This window comes from Carettochelys insculpta, chromosome 1 (genome assembly GCF_033958435.1).
Source record: "Carettochelys insculpta isolate YL-2023 chromosome 1, ASM3395843v1, whole genome shotgun sequence".
Classification (NCBI taxonomy): Eukaryota; Metazoa; Chordata; order Testudines; family Carettochelyidae; genus Carettochelys; species Carettochelys insculpta.
Window position 1 is genome coordinate 297,434,461 of NC_134137.1, and position 18,298 is coordinate 297,452,758.

The window sequence follows — 18,298 nt, forward strand, 5'->3', positions numbered from 1 at the left end:
AGTACAGAACTCCCAGGCGACGTCCTCAACAAAGCCGTGCATCCTCGGGGCAGGCCCAAAGGCAACAAGTTTGACAGGCATGTCGAGGGCTGCGCTATCACTACCATTGTGCAATGCCATTCCCAGCTCATGTTCCATCATCGCCTCTGACTGTTTCACTCCCAATGGCAAAAGATCACCGCAGACAAATGGGTACTGGAGATCATAGCCACGGGTTACGTGATCCCCTTCCAGTCGCCCCCACCGCCGAAACCTCCTCCCAGGCCCCACCTCAGGGACACTTCCCACAAGGCGAGACTCAAACAGGAGGTGGACCATCTTATGTTCATAGGGGCGGTGGAAAGAGTGCCGGAGCAATTCCAGGGGAAAGGCTTTTATTCATGCTACTTCCTCACAGAGAAGAAAACAGGAGGCTGGAGGCCCATCTTATATCTTCGGGGCCTCAACCGGTACTTGCTCAAACAACGTTTTCGGATGATCACAGTTGCCTCCATACTCACGGCACTGGACGATGGAGATTGGTTTGCAGCCCTCGACTTACAAGATGCTTACTTTCATATGACGATCCACCCGGCACACAGGCGCTTCCTCCGTTTTATGGTTGGCAAGGAGCATTTCCAGTACAAAGTTCTCCCGTTCGGCCTTTCCTCGGCCCCCACAGTCTTTACCAAAACCCTGGCAGTGGTGTCAGCCTACCTGCACAGACAGGGGGTATTTATATTCCCATACCTGGACGACTGCCTACTGAAAGGAGCCTCGAAGGCAGAGGTCCTACGCATGATATGCGTAACAGCATACACGTTTTCTTCGCTGGGCCTAGTCATCAACCTCGCGAAGTCAAAGACCGACCCCACACAAGACATAGAGTTTATAGGGGCCCGTATGAACTCTATTACAGCAAGGGTGTATCTACCCGATGCCCGCTTTCGCGCCATCAGTTCGCTGGTGCAAGTCATTACATACAGCCCCACGGTGCTGGTCTTAACATGCTTGCAGCTGCTGGGCCACATGGCGGCGGCGACGTTTGTGGTGCAAAATGCCAGATTGCACGTGCGCAGCCTACAACATTGGCTGGCGAGCATCTACAAACCGGCATCCCACACTGTCCGCAGGGTGGTATCGCCCACGACAGAGGTGCACAGATCCCTGGCGTGGTGGGTAAACCCCAAGAACCTGCTAACAGGGGTACCCTTTCACCAACCACAAATCTCTATTTTTCTTACTACCAATGCTTCCCGTATAGGATGGGGAGCACACATCGGTAACAAGGTGACGCAAGGACTATGGTCCCCTGCGGAACGGTCAATGCACATAAATATACTGGAGCTCAGAGCAGTGTTCAACGTCTGCAAACGTTTTCGAGACCACATACAGGGCAAAGTAGTCGGGATCAATACAGACAATACCTCCACTATGTTTTATATAAATCGACAAGGGGGAGTCCGATCCCGTGCCCTATGTGCGGAAGCAGTCCGGCTGTGGAACTGGTGCATCGCCAACAATATAACGTTGAAAACCTCGTATTTGCCGAGCGCTCACAATGTGAAAGCAGACCAGCTGAGCAGGCGCTTCGCACTCACGCACGAATGGCAGATCCGCTCTGATCTGCTACGACCGATCTTTCACACATGAGGGTTTCCCCAGATCGACCTGTTTGCCACTCAGCACAACAAAAAGTGCCCCCAGTACTGCTCCAGGGCAGGATTGGAGCGGGGGTCTTTGTGGGACGCATTCGCGATTTCATGGAAGGGCCCCCTACTTTACGCGTTTCCCCCCACAGTGCTCATCCACAAGGTCTTGCAGAAAGACAAAAGGGAGAGAGCCCGCATGATTCTAGTAGTACCAACGTGGGATCGACAGCAATGGTTCCCCTTGCTTCTGCGCATGTCGGACCACCCACCGCTCCCCCTTCCGGTGGCGCCGGAGCTACTCACGCAGGCCCAGGGGTCCATAGTGCACCCACACCCTCAAGGTCTGTGCCTACAAGCATGGCTAATCCATGGCTCAGCTCCCTAGAAAGCACATGGACGGAGGGAGTACAACAAGTCTTGGAAAGTAGCCGAAGGACCTCCACCAGGAAGACCTACAAGCAGAAATGGACTCGATTCACTGCCTGGTGTTCCGCCAAGCAGTTAGCTCCCCTTGCCATTCCTATACCTGTAATACTAGAATACTTATTGGACCTCAAGAGGGGCGGGCTTTCCCTATCCTCGCTAAAAGTCCACCTCGCCGCTATATCTGCTTTTCGGCATACAGAGGAGGGGCCCACGGTATTTGCCCATCCTATTGTTACCAGGTTCCTGAAGGGGCTGTTAAACCTGTACCCCCCTCGGAAACTGCTTCCACCATCGTGGAACTTGGACCTGGTGCTCAGCACGCTAGCGGGCCCACCGTTTCAACCCTTAGCCACAGTTCCCCTACGTCTCCTTACGATAAAAACAACCTTCCTCCTTGCAATTATGTTAGCTCGCAGGGTGAGTGAGCTCGCAGCAGTTATGGCAACGTCGCCCTGCACAGTATTCTCAAAGGAGGCGGTAACCTTACGGGTGCACCCAGCCTTTGTTCCAAAAGTTTCTTCAGAGTTCCACCTTAACAAACCAGTCGTTTTACCCTCGTTTTACCCGAAGCCTCACAGCTCCAGCAAGGAGGCACGCCTATATCTCCTGGACGTGAGGAGGGCGTTGGCCTTCTACATAGAGAGAACTAAGTCCTTCCAGAAAACGGACAGAATTCTAGTCTCTCTCGCTCCCAGGTCAAAAGGAGAAGGTCTCTCTTCACAGAGAATCTCAAAGCACATTTTGTCCTGTATAAAAATGTGCTACGAGCTTCGAAAGACTCCTTTGCTGGCCCCGCCCAGGGCTCACTCCACCAGGGTGGTGGCGGCATCAACAGACTTCTTCAAGGGCATCGCGTTAAAGGACATCTGTAGAGCGGCGACCTGGTCATCTTATGACACCTTTGCCAAACATCATGCACTACATCGGGCATACCAAGATGACACCTGTCTGTCAACAGCAGTCCTTTCGGGGGCAAGCTGCACATAAACCGATTACCCACCTCCTTTCTTGGGTTACTGCTGGGTAGTCACCTATTGTGGAGCACCCACGGGGACACTCAATGAAGAAAGAGAAGTTACTCACCGTAGTAACGGTGGTTCTTCGAGATGTGTCCCCGTGGGTGCTCCGCCACCCGCCCATCCTCCCCGCTTCGGATCTCTGTTTAGTGTTTTTCAGGAGCATCCAAGGCTGTTGGTCAAGGAACTGGCGGGGACCGGATCGCGCATGTGTCCGGGGACGCGCAAGGGAGCGGCGCGTGCCGGCGCATGCGCGATCCAGGAGAAACTGCTGGAAGAATTCCAATCTGCGGCGCTGGGCGAGCCCAACACCTATTGTGGAGCACCCACGGGGACACATCTCGAAGAACCACCGTTACTACGGTGAGTAACTTCTCTGTACTTAGGCTATGCTGCACTACGAAATAAAGTTGAATTTATTAAAGTCAACCTTGTAACACTAGATTTTAGAAAGTCAAAATTGAGTATCCACACCTGCTCCCAAAGTCGACTTTGTGCATCCCTACTAAATCACCAAAGTTCCACTGTTGCAGCAGTTTCTTTTGGGCACCTATCCCACAGTTCCTTTAGCCCCATTTCATTCTGGGTTTTTTGCCAGTGTATTATGAGAGAGAAATGCTCGGCAAGTGATTTTGGGTGCACGATGTCATCTTCGTAGACTGCATTATCCTCATTTCCCTCCCATTGAAAGCAAATGGCCATTTTTCAGAAGGAAAGAAGGTAAAATAGGAAATCCTAGGTGAAAGAAAACTAAACAGGTGGGCTTCAGAAGATAAAGCACCCTTAGCAAATGTGCTCTGGGAGCAACCAGCTGACTGAACCATGGCAAGCACCGAGCTGTTTACCATGTCAACAGATTGCTCGACTAGAATCATAGAATCCTATTGCTGGAAAGGACCTCAGGAGAGCATTAAGTCCAGCCCTCTGCCTAAAGTAGGATAACCCCCTAACTAAATCATTCCAGCTAGGACTTTGTCAACCTGGGACTTAAAAATCTCTAAGGATGGAGATTCTGTTACCTCTCTAGGTAACTCATTCCAGTGCTCACCACTCTCCTGAAATAGTTTTTCCTAACATCCAACCTACACCTTCCCCTCTGTAACTTGAGACCGTTGTTTTTTGTTCTGCTATCTGTCACTACTGTGAAAACAGCTTCTTTCTATCCTCTTTAGAAATCCACTTCAGGAAGTTGAAGGCTGCTAACAAATCGCCCCTCACTCTTCTCTTTCACAAACTAAATAAGCCCAAATCCCTCAGCCACTCCTCATAGGTTATGTGCTTCAGTCCCCGAATCATTTTCATTGCCCTCCTCTGGACCCATTCCAATGCATCCTCATCCTTTCTATACGGGGCGGGGCTCAGAACTGGACTCAGTACTCCAGATGTGGCCTCACCAGTCCCAAATAGAGGTGTATAATAACTTCTGTAGATCTGCTGGAAACGCTTCTGCTAATGCACCCCAATATGCCATTAGCCCTCTTGGCTACAAGTGCATGTTGTTGACTCATATCCAGACTCTCATCCACTGTAATTCTGAAGTCCTTTTCTGTTGCACTGCTACTTAGCCAGTCGGTCCCCATCGCGTAACAATGTTCGCAATTCGTCTGTCCCAAGTGCAGGACTTTGCACATGTCCTTGTTGAGCCTCATCAGATTACTTTTGGCCCAATCCTCCAAATTATCTAGGTCACTTTGGACCCTATTCTTATCCTCCAATTTATCAACCTGTCCCCCTAACTTAATGTCATTTGCAAATTTCCAGAGGGTGCAATCCATTTCCTCATCCAGGTCATTAATAATGTCGAACACTACCGGCCCTAGAACTGGTCCTTGGGGCACTCCACTTGAAACTGACTGCCAACCAGACATTGAGCCATTGATCACTACCCACTGGGCCCGACTGTCTAGCCAGCTGTCTGTCTACCTTACAGTCCATTTATCCAATCCATATTTCCTTAACTTATAGGCAAGAATATTGGGGAGACTGTATCAAAAGCTTTGCTGAAGTCAAGGTATATCACATCCAGGGACTTCCCATGTCCACAGAGCTTGTTACCTCATCATAGAAGCTAATTAAATTGGTCAGCATGACTTGCCCTTGGTGAATCCATCTTAACTACTCTTGATCACTTTCCCCTCTTCTAAGTGCTTCAAAATGGATTCCTTGGGGATCCCCTCAGTGATTTTTCTGGGGACTGACATAAGGCTGACCAGTCTATAGTTCTCTTGATTATCCTTTCCTTTTTTAAAGATGGGCACTATATTTTCCTTTTTCCAATCAGCTGGGACCTTTCTTCTGAACCCCATGAGTTTTCTAAGATAATGGCAAAAGGCTCTGCGATGACATTTGCCAATTCCCTCAGTTCCCTTGAATTCATTAAATCTGGACCCATTGATTTGTGTATGTCTAGCTTTCTTTTCTAAATAGGCCTTACTGTGTTCTTTCTGCACCGAGGGCTGCCCACCTCCTTTCCATACTGTGTTCTCTAGTGCAGTAGTCTAGGAGCTGACCTTATCCGTAAAGACAGAGGCAACAAAGCATTGAGTACTTCAGGTTTTCCTACATCATCTGTCACCAGGTTACCTCCCTCATCCAGTAACAGCCACACACCCTCTCCAATCACCCTCATATGTAAACATGCCTGGAGTAACACATCGTGTTACACTTCACATTCTTTGTTAGCTGCAGTTGCAATTGTGTATTCACCTTCCTGATTACTCCCCAGCATTCTTCATCAATATACTTATACTCCTCCTTAGTCATCTGTCCAAGTTTCTATTTCTTAAATGCATCCTTTTTGAGTTTAAGCTCACCAAGGATTTCCCTGGTAAGCCAGGCTGGTTGCCTACCATATTTGCTTTTCTTACTGGACATTGGGATGGTTTGTTCCTGTGCCTCTCATAAGGCTTCTTTAAAATACTGCCAGTTCTCCTGAACTCCTTTCCCCTTCATATTAGCTTTCCAGAAGATCCTGTTCATCAGTTCTCCGAGGGAGCTGAAGTCTGCTCTTCTGAAATTTGGGGTCTGTATTTTACTGCTCACCTTTCTTGTTTTCATCAGGATCCTGAAATCCACCATCTTGGGTGCGTCTACACTAGCTGGCTACTTCGAAGTAGCTGGCACAACATCGAAATCGTACGCGTCGCGTCTACACGTGCCGTGAGCTATTTCGATGTTGAAATCGATGTTAGGCAGCGAGACGTAGAAATCGCTATTCCTATCCAAAGATGGGAATAACGCCTTACTTCGACATTCAAAAATATTTACCATGGGGAGAGACAGCCCCCTGATGTTGCTGAGTCCCTGAAAATGTGAAGCACAGGAGTCTTCACCCTGCACAGGCCAGGACATGCTGCTCTTTGGAGACATGGTCTATACTGCACAACTGGCTTGTGGTGGGGCAGGGGCTAGCCTGCCAGCCACATGTCACCCTTGGGGGAGGGGAGCTGCCCTGTATAAATGTGAAGTGCAGAAAAGAAGTTTCTTGGCCTCTGTGGCTTAATCCTGTACAGAGAGGAAGCCTTCACCCTACACAAGGCAGGATATGCAGCTGTCTGCAGGCGTGGCCCTCACAACCCAGCTGCCAGGTGGTGTGGTGGGGCAGGGTCTGCCCTGCCAGCTACATGGCACCTGTGGGTGGGGGCACTGGCCACATAGTCCAGTGGGAGCTAGCCCTCTGACCTCATGGTGCTGAGTAGGGGCAGGGACTGCACCATACATATGTGAAGCGCAGCAAAGAAGTTTCTTGGCCTCTTCTGCTACATCCTGTGTAGGGAAGAAGCCTTCACCCTGGGCAGGGTAGGACATGCCACTGTCTGAGGTGATGCTCTCTGGTCCCCAGAGCCAAGTCACTGTGTGGTGTGGTGTGGCATGGCAAGGACTAGCCTGCCAGCCGAAATGAGACCCTGGCTCTCCTGGTGGCTTAATGCTGTGGCTTGCATTCAGGGCTAGATTTGATCACCATATAGAAGAATCATAAAGAAATGAATTCAAATTGCCAGGCTTCCTACTTCCTGGACACCTGGAGAACAGGGGAGCTGAAAGCGGACAGAACATACATACTATACTCTGTGCGTTGTGGGATACCTCTGGAGGCCAGTAAAGTTGATTTAAAGTAATGCTGTTTCCATATTAGCATTAATTTGAACTTGGTGTTATGCTTCATGAGAGAGTCGAGAAGAGAAAGTTAACCTTAGTGCCAGCTAAAATTGACCTAGTAGTATTTGCAGTGAAAACAGTCTCACTGTAAAATCGAGCTACGTGCTTTAAAATCGACTTTAAAGCCTTAATATAGCCTTAATATAGACCTAGTATCTGCATCCGTGGGTAAACATTTGTATCTGTACAGGGCTCTACTTGTAGGCCATTCTACAAGAAAAGCTTTGCCGAAAAGATCGGAAATGAGTCATATATTTTAGCCTTTTCTAATTCACTTGAAGCTTACTAAATTAGGCACTTCATGACATTGCTATTTATTGCTTTGTTAAATTAGGCTTGAAGAAAAGCATGTAGCTGAAGTGAAAAAACTGAAAGATGAAGCAAATGAACTGAGGAACTTGCTGTCTCGGACAGAGGAAGAATTGCTGCAAGTAAAAACTGAATTAGAGGCCCAAAAAGAAGCAAATAATAGAGCACCAACAACTACAATGAAAAACCTAGTGGAAAGGCTGAAAACACAGTTAGCCTTAAAAGAGAAGCAGCAGAAAGTAAGTGATCTAAATTTATTTTATTATTTAGCAACTATAAGAAAAGAAATTAAAACCAAAAGAAAAGAGAAAAAAACAAAAGACTATGAAAATTGTGTATACTAAACTTTTCCACATTTTTTCCAGAAGTGCAACTAACGGGTTTGAGACAAGTAATACATGAAAGGGATATATAGGGTGCTGTAGAAAAAGAAAATGAAATTTGACACACAGTTTAATTTCTCCGTAATTTATAAAGCCACATGCACTGTTACACTGCAGCTGCTTTGTGCTTTTCTGGCAATGCAAAACAGCTTTGAACTTGGATTAACTGGTCAACTAAACTTCATTTATTGTGATTTTTATGTTGCCAGAGTGTTTGAAAAGGAGTGAGAACACAGTAGTGAATTTGGCGCATCATTGTAAATCACATGGAAAGGATTATATGAATTGGGCTCTTAGCATGGAATACAGTTGTTTAATTTAACATAAAAAATAGTACAATTTAATTCCCTTTAGGTATTTTTTAACATTCATTTTAAGCAACTACAGATCTGTTGATATTTTTAAGGCATTGAGTAAAGCACTTCTGGAGCTCCGGGCAGAAATGACTGATAATGCAGAGCAGCAGATTATTTCTTTAGCATCACAAAAAGAGGCATATATGAATGTTCAACAGATTGTTGATAAACAAACAAAGGAGCTCACGGTAAGAACTAATTAACTGTTTACATTGTAGTGTACGTTTCATTCTTAGTTGAAAAGAGAACAGCGCTTGTAATTTTGAGTATCGTAGTAGTATATGTTGCACTATTGAAAGGTTTGATACAATTCCCAGAGAAGTCAGTGACAGCCTTGCTATTAACTTTATTGTGAACTGGGTCAGAACCATTGTGAAAATTGGTTTTTAAATGTTAAAACAAATAAACAGTCTATATAAGTATGTGCAGTATTGCTATTTATCCCACTTTTTTCTTCAGTATTTTGGAACTTGCACATAGAATACTTGTATTGGGCTTAAACTTGGTATGCAAAGCTTCATCGTGGAACAGGATTTTCCTTTATCATGGAAAATAAATTTGGTTTTGCTATTAAAAGCGAACAACAAAATTGGATTATTTTGTCTGTTTATTTTGCATATTTAATTTTAAACTTAAAACTTTTTTTTAAAAATGGCTTCTTGCTGCTTCAAAATATCAACCAATATATAGGAAATTACAAATTATCTTCTAATTGATTATTTAAACCAGGGTGGATGAAAACAGATAAATTTTAAAAAAGGATTTTTTAATTTAAATGCAGATTTTTTATTTTGCTTTTAAATCATCAATAAAATAATACATTTCTCATCTAAAAATAAAAGCTGCTATTCAATCTCATCAAAAACATGCTACACATACACTTACAGTCTTAAAAAATAATTAATGACTCTAGTCTGTCCCACTTAATACTAACTCTTGCCTCTTTAAAGTTCTGGGCTTTCAATTTCTGTTCCTCAGAAGACTAAAGTCACATGCAAAGAAAGATGCAGGTTGGATATGACTGTTTTTGTTCTGCACCTGTGTGCTGTTGGACATTACCCAACAGTGGCAGAGGAATCTTAAGGCAGAGAGATAATATATAGGAAAGGACAGAGGCGGCATAGAAAGTGGAGTGGACTAGAAAGAAAAAAAGGAGGAAATAATTTAGCGTGCACGTAGGTTCCTGTATTCCCCCACGCTTTTGCACTGAGAAACTGTCATGGCTGCTGGGCATAGGCAACAGAAGTTCTAGTGAGTTCAAGGGAGCTTACTCCAAAATTAAGTGGACTCTAAGCGCAGTCAGTCTTAGCTTTTGTGGTAATTTGTTTTAAATCAATGTGTGGGGGTGTGTGTGTGTGTGTGAGAGAGAGAGAGAGAGAGAGAGAAATTGATTTAAATCAATGATTAACATTGCCTTGATTTAAATCAAGCCACCCTGATTTAATCATAGTAAATTACTTAACTATAGTTGACAATATATGAAATAACTGATTTCAGGAATGTCTGTGGAATCCAGGAAATATACCTTCTTAATTTCATTATATCTGTTTTAGTTAGTTGGGAACCCTGAAAATAACACTTCTTTCTCTATTTTTATAGACCCATATAGAAGAACTAAATGAGCAACTTACAAAATGTAAAGATGCCCTTAAAGTAAGTAAAACTAGAGAGAGCTCTTTGTTAGATGAAATGGATGATTTAAACCAAGAACTTCAGAAAAAGCAAAAATCCATTACTAAAATGGTGAGAGAAAAAGAAGAAATGGAGAAAGAAAATGAAGAACTGAAAAAACGGATAAAAAGATTAACAAACAACATACAGGTAAACTTAGTTTTTAATATTATAAAAATCTAGGAATTCAGTCAGATGTCTGCTAAACTATATACTGTTTTTGGAAGACTGTGATATTCAAGCGGATGGACCAATATGAGACAGGGAGAATTTAGAGATTGGAGGCAGCAGGTAACCAGACATTGAGGGTTGGGGGGAAGGTACCACCCACCTATTGCCTAACATCCCCTGTAGCTGGTGTCAGATGTGGGCAGAATCCTGAAAGAGACCAACTCCCCAAGTAAACATGAAAGGAAGATGCAGGAAATGGCTTGTGGAACTCAGTTTGTAAGACGTGGTGAGTTTAGCTTGTTTCAGATTGAAGGGCCCTCCTTTCTTGCAGTAGATGATCAAGAGGATTCAAAGGTGAGCTGAAAACCTAGGTGCATATGCTGAAAAGTTCCAGGTCTAGGTATTAGTTGTATGGCAGTGAGACCATTTAATGCCATACTAGACCCAAGTAAGTGCTTTGTGGTTTTCTGAGAGGGTTTAGTGCTAACCTCCAGTTAAAGTTAATTAAAAGTTAACAAAGTTGCAGTCCACTTTAAAATACTTTTTGTCTTTGTTTCATTCTTGTACATGCTCTAGTCAGTCCACCACTTAAATCCATTCATGGACATACTGTGTTTCTAGTACCTTCCATTTTACTTAGTCTCTTCTGTCCTCCTCAGTATAAGTTATACATAGCAGCTCATTTTATGCCACTGGTAATTCGGTTCCCAGCAGTCTCCAGTTGGATTCCTCTGAGGCTAGATTCACACTACATCAGAAGATCAACCTGCTCAGGTCAATCTTCCAGGGTTTCACTTTGCACGTGCGTGAAATGATGCTCCCAGGGGTCAACATCAAACCCTGTAGTCCTCATGAGAGGCAAGGAATAAGGGAGGTAGACCTTCTGCCATGTGGAAAGACGTGGAAATTGCCCCTGGATAAATCAATTTTAGCTGCGCAATTTGCATAGCTAAAATTGCATATCGGTGGTCAACTTCTATGTCCAGTGTAGATATAGCCTCAGAAATGTAAACAGGAAGTACTGGTACCAGTTTATTTTTGTCAAATTAACCTGATTTTAAAATGTACATAAATTCTCTTTATATTGTCTTTGCATTGTAGAAAAATATTTCTAAGTAACAGTTTTTTTCTATGTATCTTTTTTGTGTTTTTTTTTATTTCTAAACCTGCAATATATGGATTAAAATACCTATCTCAGAACTTAACAGTGTCCTTTCAACAACATTGTGTGAATTTATCAGGTTTGCAAGAGGCATAGTAATTTACAACAATTTAATGCTTAATTCTGAGTAAGTTTAAAACAAGCAATCGTGGAGGCTTTTTTGTTTTTTGAGTCTAACTACATGCTGCCCATTACTCAGGACAGAATATGAAGTAATGTTCTAACACTCAAATAGTAGTAATAATCTTTTAAGGAGAAATTTCATAACCTAAACTGTAATATTTTTTCAAAACACCTATGTTGAAATGAGTGAATCAGTTGATACTGAGTTTCTGTATTTATCCCAGTGATCATTAAGCTATAAAGATAATCATAATTTTTCAGAGCAAGGCTGATGAACAAAAATTTGTTGATGAACTTCAAAAAAAGATTAAAAGGCTTGAAAGTGAAGTTGAAAAAAAAAGTGAGGAAGTAGAAAAGAAAAGTGTAAAAGAAGATAAGGTACGTGACATGCCATCATTTAGTTTGTGATATTGAAAGGATGCCATCAATATGAAATCTATTCAGTTTTTTAAAAAAATACCTGCCCGAGTCCCCTTAATTTTTCTGTTATGTCTTATTCCTATATTTTGTTAATGTTTTCTTTTCCTTTCCTGCTGAAAACAAAATTCATACAAAAAGTGGGAAACTGACTCAACTGTACAAGTTAACAGTAGCAGACTACATACAAAGTGCTGTCAAATCCATAAAGTCATTAAGCAAAGAAAGTGAAAAACATATTTTTTTTCCAGTGGTAGCAATCCTGTGGCATTACTTGTAACTATAGCAGTTTAAAAACATTTTAGGTATGTCTACATGGGCACAAATCGTTGAAATAGCCATGCTAATGGTCATTTCAAAGATTACTAATAAGGCGCTGAATTGAATATTCAGCTCCTCATTAGCATTAGGATGCTTCTGGCTGCGGCGCTTCGAAAGCACTGCTTTCAGAAGCGTACGGCTACACGGGGGTCCTTTTCGAAAGGACCCTGCACCTTTCAAAATCCCCTTATCTGGATCACTGATGGGAATAAGGGGATTTTGAAAGGTGCGGGTCCTTTCGAAAAGGACCCCCGTGTAGCCACGCCAAGCTGCGTGCTTTCGAAAGCAGCGCTTTCGAAGCAACGTGGCTGGAAGCGTCCTAATGCTAATGAGGTGCTGAATATTCAGTTCAGTGCCTCATTAGTAATCTTCGAAATATGGCTATTTTGAAGATATGTGCCTGTATAGACACAGCCTTTGAGACAAAAAATGTGATTTTTTTTTTTAAATGTATTGTGTCCTTTCCAAAAAGATATATTTGCTAATGGATATCTTTGCATATGATCAGTTCTGACTGGGTATGGATATATTTGTTTTTGTACTTAGTGAGGTAGGCTTGAGCAGAAAATATTGTTCTCAAACTGCATTCATTGGCATTGTAGATATTCAAGGTGATTTTAAGCAAGAGCTTATAATTCCCGTTAGGTAAGTTTGAGGCTCTGTTCATAAATTGCTGGTGTTTGAGATGTATTTTTGTCTGCTACTGTGGAGTTGTGTATGTTTATATCTATACATTCCATGCCATTAACATATTTGTAAATTTTCTATAGATATGTATTTATGGAATTAAAAGTACCAGATACAGTTAGATGCTAATACTGCAACTACATTACATTATTTCTTTTTTGCCAGCCTTATGGTAAAAATATTCCTAAATTTTTATATATTACAATCTTTCTTGAAATTACCTATACATGTTTGTAATGAGATAATTATTCATCAGTGGAAAAATAAATTTCCAACAAATAATTGAAGTGATTGATCAAAACTGAAAATTAAACCTAACCATTCTTCTACAAAAAAATTTTACTTCAAGACTGTGGAAGGAAACATTTGAATTGGAATTCATTTGCAAATTTGGCACGTTTCACCTAGGCCTGAACCAAGATCTTAACTATCTTATTTGTTACAAGGGCAATTTTCCCACCTTTGATATTCACAGGAAAGGAATGTATCATACTTAATTTGCTTCATCGACTGGTCTTAGTAGAGACAGGTAACCCCTGTTTTTGTCCTCTTCCCCACTCCCTGCTATATAAACCCTTAATTCTATTTTTCTACTCCATTCATCTGAAGAAGTGAATCTTACCCACAAAAGCTCATGAACTAATACATGTGTTAGTCTGTAAGGTGCTACAGGAATGCTTATTATTTTTTCAAAACATAGAATGCTATTTGATATTATTCAGTATCACTTTCTGATTCAATCTTAGTGTCCAGTTCTGCACTAACATGTACAGCACATGCAGAAGTTTCTGCATGTTTGCAACATTGGTCATAACTTTCATTTCTTTTTCGAGTGATTTCTCATGTGCATTTCAATAGGGGTGTGTGTGTGCATTCCATGTATGCACGATGATTGGAGAATTCTTTCCTTAGTACCTATCTGTTCAGCTGTGAAGCCCACAATGCGGTGCCTTCAAGGTACACTATATAGGGCACTGCCAGCCCCCACACCCTCTCAGTTCCTTCCGACCATCATTAACGGTCACTGGAGCATTTTAGCCTCTTGCATTGTAAGTACTTTCAGTATCCATTGTTAATCTAGATGCTATTAGAGTAGTTCATTTCTTTGTCAGTTTGGAGTAGGAGATGTTTACCATCCACTTCACAGTTCCCTTGTCTGGGGCATACCACAGTCTTGTGTTTAACACATGTGAGAACTCTGGGAAGCCTGTGCCCAAAGGCAATCCTCATTCTTCCTATCTTAAGTGCTTTGGTGAGGGCCATCAAACAGCTAAATGCCTCATCTTTCATCTAAACAAGAAAGAGACCGGTGCCTGAAGCTTCTGCTCATGGAGGCAATTCTTCATCCTCAACCCACAATGGAGTCAACATCATTTCCATGGTGAGCAGTGCACTGGCCTCAGTGTGGGACCCCTCAGAGGACCACTGGTACTGCTCTTCACTGCAGGTGAGTTTGAACTCATGGCATTGTTCCCCCTCTCCAGAGCTTCGTAAAAGAAGAGGATGGATAGAAGCTAGTCTCCATGGAATGAATCCTCATAAGGACATCTCTAGGGTGCACCATAAGACATTGCACCTGAAAGCCTCAGCACTGTCAGCTACATTCGCACCGTGGGGTTTGTTGAGTCTGGTGCTCCTCATCTCCCCTGGTCAGAAGGACTTCACCAAGGAGTTGGATCTTCCCACCACTCCTGATACCTTTGAGGCCTACAGGGACTTGATTGCTGTGATGGAACAGTCTTCGGAAGACAAGACTCTGTTGTGGCACTGATGGTGCCAGTGCCTGATATAGAACCAACACAGACTTCCGTAGGGGCCCAAGTACCATCACAGCTGCTGGCAGTGTTCCTGGCAGTCTACTCGGCACTGTCTGCAATGTGAGTGGAACAGTACCCAGGCAAACCCATGATGACACAGTGCCACTCTATCACTAAGGTCCTGTTCTCTGGTGCAGTTGGCCTCAGCACTGCTGTGGTCAGGATCCAACAGTTCATTGGACTCTGGAGAGGAATCCTCAATATCTGGGTAGAAATGGGACCCCTCCCATTCTCAGAAGTACCACAGGCTTTGAGATGTGCCAGTAGCAGTACAAATGCCACCTGGCAGCATCAATGGGAACCACCAGTTTGATAGCTTTTTTGGATCCCATGGGCCTACCACAAAGCCCAGGGAACCCATTCCAAGGGCCACATTGCTAGTGTTGGTGCTGCGAGCCCTGCTGATGGTTACCTCTGACAGATGCCTTTCTCCAAGGGACTGGGAGTACTCATGCACTGTTGCAGCACTGAGTACAGCATCCAGGACCCTTTGGGGGGTGCAAGGCTCAGTTCTGAGTGTCCCTCCCCTGGTGCACATAGTACCAGCACTGACCTTGACTTTGGCACTGTCACTAGAGGATTTGGGGTATTGATTAGCTCCAGATTCTCCCTCTGTGATACTGCAGAGGCAGCTAAGCCCCTGTTGAGTTAGAGAAGGAAAGAGGCACTGACTGCAGTGGTTTTCAACCAGTGTACCATGACATACTGGTGTGTCATGAGAACTGTCCATGTGTGCTGTGATATTTCATCAACTGCCCCTCACCATCACTCTTTGCAGAGGATCTCCTAATCTCTGGAGCAGCCTCCCCCTCCTCCCCCCGCCCTTTGCAAGCGATGGAGTAACCACTGACATTTTCAGCAGTTACTCAATTACTCGACAGCCGTAGCATGGCGCACATGCATTCGTCCGCCTTTTTTTGTTCTGTCAAAGACAGTGTATTCTGTGGTGGATTTGAAACATTAATGCATGTGATCCTTATTTAGCTTATTGTGTGCACTACTATGTTGCAAACTTCACTAGTAAGACTGTAAGCATAGTAAATGTAATGTTTATGAGCAGTTGATTCAGCTGAGAAAAGTGGGTGTGCAGTGGAATTGCTTGGCTCATTGAAGTGTGCCTTGTTACTGAAAAGATTGGGAAACTTTGGCGTACCGTGTACATTAAACTTAGTGCAGAATAGTATCATTATCTTTTCTCCTATCTTGCGTTAGTAAGCTATATTTCTGAGAATATATCGTATAAGTGCCCCTAACACTAGATTTTCATAAAAATGTTTCACTACTTCATAAAAATGAATTTTGCATTTTACAGAACAATTCACTGGTAGAACTCAGACTACAATTGTGCATCAGATTTCATAACACCCAGCATATGCCCCAATCACCTACTAATGCACCAACCGTGGTAGATTATTGCTATATTTAAACAACTGTTTCTGTTTAAAATTTCAAAATGGGAACTTTTAATCAGTAGTGCTATTCTTAATTTGTTTCTTGTTCTGTGGCGTTAAACAAGAGCAAAAAGAAAAGTTTTATGTTGTTTTTAAATGTTTTATAGAGCTCTAAGGAGGAAATAGCCAGGTGGGAAGAGGGCAAAAAATGGCAAGCCAGAATGGATGGAATGCGAAACAAACTGAAAGAAAAGGATAAGGAAGTGGACACTTTGACAAAACAGTTGAATACATTAAAGGAACTTTATTCCAAGTGAGTTGATTTTAATTAGACAGATTTCTAAATTGATGTTTATAAAATAAAAAAAAAAACCCTCATGTGACAGTTTCATTAACAAAACAGATGTGTAGAATTTGACATTCCTGTTGAGACCATAAGTGATCTTATTTTCAAGCAGCAAGTTATTTTTCTAGCTTTATTTTTCTACTGTCCTGTTTTCTGTGGAAGTGACTGTATTTTATTAGCAAAACAAATTTCTTTATTAATACTTTGTTTATATCACAATCTGTTTTCAAGGAATCACCAGCTTCATGTGAGGACAGGCTTTTCTGACTACTTTTTAGTTTCAACAGACTATTACAATTAGCAATTGTGTTTTTTCTGCAATGTGGTGACACCTCCAGCATTGTGGTGACCAATGCTTTTCCACCAAAACTCCAAAAAAAAAAATGCTTTTCATGTAATCATGTTCTCAGTACAATCATAGCAATTTTTTCCCTGGCCTAGAATTCAAGAGATGAAAAGTAACAGTAACAAGAATGACATACAGCATTTGTAAGTTCCTTTCAGTAAATGCACTTGACTGGGGCTTTCTGTTTTTGTAAAAAGGTACATAAATGTAAAATATCAGTGCATGCATATGTGAAACCTATAGATGATTTGTTAAATGTACATTATTCACTCAATATTATTTTATGAGAAACACACAAAATCTTTTATGAGTAACTATAAAAATACCTATTTATAAGGTGATTTAAATCAAGAAAAGTTCAATGAGCAATTGGTTTGCAGGCCTAGAGTCTTCAGAATGAAATACAGTTCACTTTTAGATGGAGTAAATTGGTAAACAAAAGTACCAGGATTTTAGTAGAAACAAATTGACTATTGCAGAGCTGATAAAGAGAAGATTGCATTACAAAAGAAACTCAAGACCAGCAGTATTACTGTTGACCAAGTTGTGGGAGTGCGAGCATCAGAGTCGGAGAGAGAGCTGGAAGAACTAAGAAAACGGAATACAGACTTAGAAAATGAAATTGCTCATATGAGGTAAGAGTTGTTCAAAGGGAAAAAAACACCATTTGGAAAGCTGAGAAAAAAATTGCGCAAATGTTGAGTGAAAATAGACTCTCTTGTAGGATTTCTTAAGGCTAAATACTATGCCAAAGTCAGAGTTCCTGGATCATGCAGCTTATTTAATTTAGTTTTTATGATTTAATATAACTAGATGTATCTAATAAAAGCAAATTAAAAATATTCTGTCTAGGAAACCAGAAATCCATATTGATTTACATTGATGGATGCTTTCCTGCATTAATACCCATTCATTTGTTGGGTTTTGATATAGAACACAACAAGCTCTCCCACGAGATTCTGTTGTTGAAGAGCTGCATTTGAAAAATCGATATTTGCAGGAAAAGCTTCATGCTTTCGAGAGACAGTTTTCAAGAGATACATTTTCAAGACCTTCGGTAGGCCAGCAACTTTATATTACTACCCAAAAATGTAGAATTGAATGCATCCCCTACTCTGACATACTTATCATCTACCGGTTCTTCTGTAGTATTTGATCCATATTGTTCCAGGTTGCATAATACAGCATTTGAAAAAAATAACTTATTTTGCCTTTATGAACCTCATGGCAATAATGTAAAGCTTTTTAAAAATTTTCTAAGAACAAAAAAGTTTGCTGTTTTTCATAAATGTTATGGGGCTAAAAGGAAAAAAGATTTAAAGAGGTGCTCAGTGCTAAAAGACCTGTAGGGCAAAATACAGTGGGAGACCCAAAGGAAGGTCTTGGCTTAGAGCAGGTCTGGGGTTTTAGTTTTGTTTTGTTTTTTTGGTTTTGTTTTTTTCTTTCATTATTTATGACCAGGGTGGCCAAAAGACTTTGGTGTGCCCTCAGCAAGGTGGGAGGCCTGGGGGTGGATGGGAATGATCCAGGCCCCTAGAAGGAGCGGAGCCTCACATGAAAGGGGCAG

The 18,298-nt window shown here is 42.2% G+C and overlaps 1 protein-coding gene across 1 annotated transcript in view; it reads left to right on the top strand.

Moving 5' to 3' along the window:
* CEP290 (centrosomal protein 290) overlaps positions 1-18,298 on the top strand; it is a 143,471-nt gene that overhangs the window by 99,497 nt on the left and 25,676 nt on the right. The window contains exons 39-45 of the mRNA XM_075012177.1: positions 7,566-7,779; positions 8,330-8,467; positions 9,879-10,100; positions 11,668-11,784; positions 16,207-16,352; positions 17,211-17,366; positions 17,665-17,788. Of these exons, the coding sequence (XP_074868278.1) occupies positions 7,566-7,779; positions 8,330-8,467; positions 9,879-10,100; positions 11,668-11,784; positions 16,207-16,352; positions 17,211-17,366; positions 17,665-17,788 (1,117 nt within the window). The remainder of the gene's footprint in view (positions 1-7,565; positions 7,780-8,329; positions 8,468-9,878; positions 10,101-11,667; positions 11,785-16,206; positions 16,353-17,210; positions 17,367-17,664; positions 17,789-18,298) is intronic.